The sequence below is a fragment of the Halichoeres trimaculatus genome, unplaced genomic scaffold (assembly GCF_033239565.1).
Source record: "Halichoeres trimaculatus isolate MK-OKI-2021-1 unplaced genomic scaffold, fHalTri1.1 fHalTri1_scaffold_3, whole genome shotgun sequence".
Classification (NCBI taxonomy): domain Eukaryota; kingdom Metazoa; phylum Chordata; class Actinopteri; order Labriformes; family Labridae; genus Halichoeres; species Halichoeres trimaculatus.
In genome coordinates, this window is record NW_027437181.1 from 26,390,164 (window position 1) to 26,396,163 (window position 6,000).

Sequence of the window (6,000 nt, forward strand, 5' to 3'; positions counted from 1 at the left end):
TTGGACAGCAACAGAGCTCCCTGGCACAGGGTAATCAGAATGTCGCTACACAGAAAATTTATCTGTTAACCACATAATCATCAGCTTTAAACATGTGATAGACTTTGACACTAAATGACTGAGTACCCGAGGTTTATCCTCTTTAAAGACATACTCATAGTTGTGTGTTAGCGTGCTGGGTCATATCGTCTCTCTGCTTGTCTGTCCCTGTCCAGTTGAACTACAACAGGTCTATGAGGTGGACTCTCTGGAGTACTTGGAGGCTCTTGAGAGTGTGACGGACAAACTGGAGACCAGAGTCAACTTCTGCAAAGCTCACCTCATGATGATCACCTGCTTTGACGTTTCCTCCAGACATCGGTAGAGGGACCGAGGGAAGAAGAGCTGGAGGATGGATGGACAGACGCACAGCTGGAATTTTGGAATTACATTGTAACATTGTAACCCTTTACTCCCTGATTAACTCAAACGATATCTCTTATACAACATCTCTTTTGACGCCTGAGTAGATGGTGGAAAGGATAAAAGGATGGAGTGACTTCTTGACCCTGCACATCATCCTGACGTCTCCTTCAGATGTAAGTAGGCAGAAGGACAGACGAAGGGAGAGATGGAGGGATAAAGGGAGATATCTTTCAGATGAATCTGCAGGTTTTTGTCTTGGGGCTCGGAAACAGCTTCAGAGACAGCATCTACTGGATGAGTTACTTTGATTATAAATAAACATGGATGTCCAGAGGAGCAGACAGATGGTTCTGTGTCTGAAAACCAGCTTCAGATATAAACAAGTGTAAAGAGTGTTGATAATTAGACTGCTGAGACACTTCTTGGATGGAGCTGGACATTTAGGAATGTATGGAGAGGAGTGGGAAACAAACTGCCATTTTTTAAAGTAACAAAAAAGATAAAGAAGAGGTGAAGGTGAGGAACATTTTTTCATTCCCCAGCATTTTACAGGAGTACTTTTCCACAGTGGAGGCCTGTTGGCTGTAAATACAGAGCGCTGACTACAGGATGACCCTGGTGTTATTGTGCAGTTAGAAAAAGAGAGTGGCCAAGAGAAAGACTGGAGGACAAAGAGAAATGATTTAGATAAGTGCCTTGTGAACATTACAACAATACCCAGAGCAGATTTCTTCTCTCAATTTGAGTTCATGCAGTAAGCGCGGTGCTAGAATAGAAAAACAACCACAAACGTTCAAATACCCTGGAAGATCCTCGAGCTTATAGCCATTTCTGAATATGATGTTTAATTGCGGGTTGATGTCGTGCTCTATGATGAACAAATTATCAGAATGTTTGATGCTCTTTAAACAAAAAATAAGATGTTAACCAGAAAACAACCCTCTGAACTCTGACTTCGACCAATTCCTTCAAATTTATAGTGTTTCAAGGACCAAACTTGATCCTGTTTTCTCCAGGACACAGAAAAATGTGTGTTGACATGAAACTCTTCTTATCTGTGGTGTTGTGTTCACCTTGTCTCACAAAGAAGATGTGACCTTTGATCCTTTGGGGAAAACATACAGTATCCCCTCTTCCACTGATGTGATGGCTTTTTCATGTTCTCAAAGCAGCAAACATGTGAGTCACACACATGTGGAAAAGTGTTTTTCTCCGATCCAGCGTGACGTTCATCCATGGATTGACTGCCCGTCAGACTGACTGTCTGTTGTTTGTATCTGTGTTGTTCTGCTCTGTTCTAAAAGAAACTGAATGATTCGTCAATGTGTGTGTTTTATAATAAGGTATCTTTTTTATTTGAGTGCAATGGGACCATGTAGAGACTGTGTATGATAGCAGGATTATCCAGAAAGGATAAAGAGGTATTAGAGAGTAATGAGGCATAAGTCCGCTGAGATACAGTCTTTAAATCTTATTATTTTAAGACTGTATATTTGGAACAAAGTCACAGATTTAGACTGAAATAGTTTCTAAAGACTTCCATTGTGGTCAAAAATAAGCTATTTAAGAAAAAAGCTTCAGAAGTGTCTTGTTTGAAGGATACAGAAATTAAAAAGGAGCGATTAAAAATATTTATAAACAGAGGAAAGAAAAGAGCTAAAGAAAGAAAAGGACGATGACCAAACTCGACGATCTCTGCCTGGTTCCATGTTTTATGGAAAGATAGCAACTCTTACAATTTGTTAATATTATTATCTATGGTGCTTGAGATGTTTATGATCTAAATGTTTGTACAATTATAAATATATAAAAGAGCCTGTTTCCCTCTGAAAGACAGAACAAAACCCTCCAAACGCTTCTTATTCATCGCTGTCATCATGTCTGTTTTCAGCCTCATCACCGTCTCTTCTCAATGCCTTTTTACCCGGCAAGCAGAGAGCATTCTGGGAGATCCTGTTTGTTGTAGAGCGGACTTCACAGGAATGGAAATGATATCACATGATTTGTCAAAAGCGTCTTGATCCAAACAGAACAAAGTTTTTATTCCTGGTCTGACGCAGAAGCAGGAAGTGACTTTATGTGTTTGATGCTTCTGTCTGCGGTGCACAGTTAACAGTTATCCACCGGCAGTGACGGCAACAAGATGATGTGGTGGGAAGTTACCCATAATCCAAGATGCTTCTGACAGACAGAGCCAACGTTGTTTTTGCATTCACCGTGTCAGTTATGGATGAAGGTTTATTTATTTGAGTTTAGAGCAGATTATCAATGTTCTTATTTATTTACACCTTATGATCTTAAGAGTTACTATGCATTTAAGTAAAAGAAAAATACCTGTACAGCCCATGTCATATATAAATATATATTCTGTACACATATCATATAAACATTCATTTTTATTTTATATATTTTCTGTTGATTTGTTTGGTTGCTCTTGTTATTTGTTGGAGATTGTGATGGGTTTGGGTTTTCTTAAACATTCAGAACGAGGAAGTGACATGGCTCCAGCACAACACGCCTCAAAGAGACAGAGACTGATTTTATTAGTGACAGGAAAACTATCCAGCATGAAAACAAGTGGGCAGTGGGTGTTTTGGAAACCCAAACCTCAGTTTACCAGCCAGACTGAAGATGCTGTGTGTGAGTTTTGCCCCTGGTGGTGGTGTGTCACTGCCAGTTTTGATTTGGTAGCACTTTATAATTCTGACAATTTTTGTGACAAAAGCCTGAGTGTTTGTTGGCTCTGTATTGGTCATAGCAAAAGAAAACCTTAAAGAAATACTTGCTCCTTTTGGGACAAAAAACATAATAAACAAAATGTGAAGTCACTTTTTTGCAAGAGTTATAAAGTGTTATCTAAAAACCTATCACACAGCATCCTGAAGTTCTTCTGTGTTGACTTGCAGGTCAGACTAATTTCACAGAAACAGTGTGCTCATGGAGTTCAACACTTATAGTCCTGGTCTGATGTCAGACTGCAGGTCAGCAGCCAGAAAATCCTCACATAACTCATTAAAAAACAGTTTGTTTGTGTCAGTTTGTAGTGCAAAAGATGAGTTATTTCCTGGGAATATTCTCGAAACATGATCAGTGCAAAGCAGAGGACACAAAGTTGGTTGGTGTTTTCTCCATGACTCGGAATCACACCTTGAAATGTTCTCAGCAGATTAACTGTTTTTGATAAATGTGGTCTGACTCAGTGTGTTGGTGGAGGAGCAAGATGGAGGGATGTAAATAAAAAAAATGTACCAAAAGAGCCTCACATTTGAATTGTACTTCTTTAATCAAAGACAAACCAACAAAGTATCAGCTCCATGCCATGTGGACCATAAGGAGTGGAGAGGAGGACCCAAGTGTTCAGGGTCAGAGACAGCTGGACCCATCAGCTTTTTGGAAGCATCCATCCAATCTTTCTTTTTATGATATGAGTGAAGAGTAAATGAGGGATTTAAGCCTCATACTTCTAAAATATAAGAGATTAGGGATTATTTTGGCCAACCATCTTTACAGAATATGCATCTACAGCCCTGTTGCACCAGTTTGTCCCTCTACCTGAACTTGCTCATGAGAGCCTTGAGTTGACTTACAGAGTAACCAGTAAACATCCTGTGACTGTTAAAGGATTGTTGCTTTAACTCAGTTTGTAGAGTAGGGGCCCCATGTGCAGGGGCCACTGTCCTTAAGGGACTGGTAGACACATGATACATGTCAGCCCCTCTCTATCCCTGCATTTCCTGTCACTTTGAAACAGTCCCATCAAGTCAAGATATAGTGTGTTAGAGCAGCTGATTGATTTCTCTTATTAGAGGAGTTTACCTCAGGGGGTGGAGCTGGTCAGCTCAGGTCTTTTATTGAGAAACCAGCTGGAGGACCATAAGCTAGAATATCAGTCCCTCCCAAGAGGTAACCTCCAGTCTAAGAATATGAGACAATGGGGAAGTGCTAAAATCTGCTGTTTCTTGAGTGTCTACTTGAGGCTGGCTAAGTAACGGAAGTCACATACACACCAAGCCAAAAAAAGCTGTTTTTCAAAAGCAGAAACAAACCTATTTACAGCCTAATTCAAAAAGCGTCTCAAGTCTGAATTGCTAAGTTTACTTACACACTGTATGGGGGGTAATTTTTTTTACTAAACCAGTGTTGAAGAGGGTCTTAAGATTGCAAGCTCGCCCAATCAGAAGCACAGGTCAGGTCACGTGACTGACAGGCACCCTATGGGCCTTTTTCAAACCGCCCCCTACACACTCCCCCTCCACGACGGAGTGCACTCCGTCACGGAGTCACACTCGCAACTGAATGAAGTTCACTTCATCAGGGTGTAGGGTATAAATACAGCTTTGGGACAGAAACTTCCCTCGATCTCAGGCGGAAACAGATAAACAAAGGAAAAAAAGAAAATATAACATAGAAAATACAAAAGAAACTTACTCCCATGCTTCTTTGGCTGCATTTAATTTTTTATTGAAGAGTTTTTCATGTTTCACTCTCACTTGAATGAATTCTTTTGTTTTTTTGAAGGTCCCTGTAAATATTAGACACTTAAATACACACAAACTGTCTGAACAAATGCAAGGCAGGCCTTAATCAATGACATGTACATCTAAAGTTGTGAACATCTGAACTCATTAAATATTTCTGTTAGTTTTACAGTACTTGTGCAGGCACATATGCGTGGAACTTACATTCGTATGTTGCTTCCTCCATGGCTGACACCGGACACAAATTAGCGCTACACGTGTTCAGCGAGTCGGCATCGGTGCAGACTCTCTTGTGGAGGGTTTTATAGCCCACTACCCCTCCCCTCGGATCGGTTTGGGATGGCCCTTGATGTGGCGGACACTCCGCGAGAACGCGCAAACGGAGGGTTAGTGGGTAGGGAGAGTGTGTAGGGGGCGGTTTGAAAAAGGCCCTATAGCTGTATGCAAAGCCCTTGCCACTACTAATATGGTATTCCCAATTTGCGATTTTTCCGTTTCAGAAACAGACGGTTGATATTGGAGAGACTCAGTCTATGTTTTATCCAGTCTATGGTTCCTCCAGATACCAGTCAGAGACCAAGAGCCACAAAAATTACCTTGGTACTACAAAGAACCACGTCACACACGGGGTCTTACAAATACACTTCCTCTCACACATAAATGAAATGAAAAAAAAAGAAAATCTATCTATCTATCTATCTATCTATCTATCTATCTATCTATCTATCTATCTATCTATCTATCTATCTATCTATCTATCTATCTATCTATCTAGAAAAGTATGAACACATGAGCGATTGAGAGGCATGTAGAGAAGAGAAACTGAAACTTAAGTATCAATCTCATCACCCAAGTATTGATCAATACTGATCCCAACGTTGGCATCAATATATCAAATGTTTAGATTGATCGGCACACCACTACTTATAACAATATATACATCCATATATTTTTTTTACGAATGGATCGAAGAGTCGCACACCAAGAGGCAAAGAGCCACATGCAGCTCGCGAGCCACAGGTTGGCCACCCCTGCTCCACAAGGAGTCAGATCCACCATGGTCACCACCAATGGACACGTTCAGTTTAATATGTCCCTCAACAGCTAAGGTTGTTGA

The 6,000-nt window shown here is 40.6% G+C and overlaps 1 protein-coding gene across 2 annotated transcripts in view; it reads left to right on the top strand.

Moving 5' to 3' along the window:
• The window catches only part of kif26ba (kinesin family member 26Ba), a 122,405-nt gene extending 119,194 nt beyond the window's left edge, over window positions 1-3,211 (top strand). For both annotated transcript variants that reach the window (XM_074666177.1, XM_074666176.1), the window contains exon 28: window positions 216-3,211. In XM_074666177.1, the coding sequence (XP_074522278.1) occupies window positions 216-364 (149 nt within the window). In that variant the 3' untranslated portion in view covers window positions 365-3,211. The remainder of the gene's footprint in view (window positions 1-215) is intronic.
• Window positions 3,212-6,000: the final 2,789 nt, after the last annotated feature.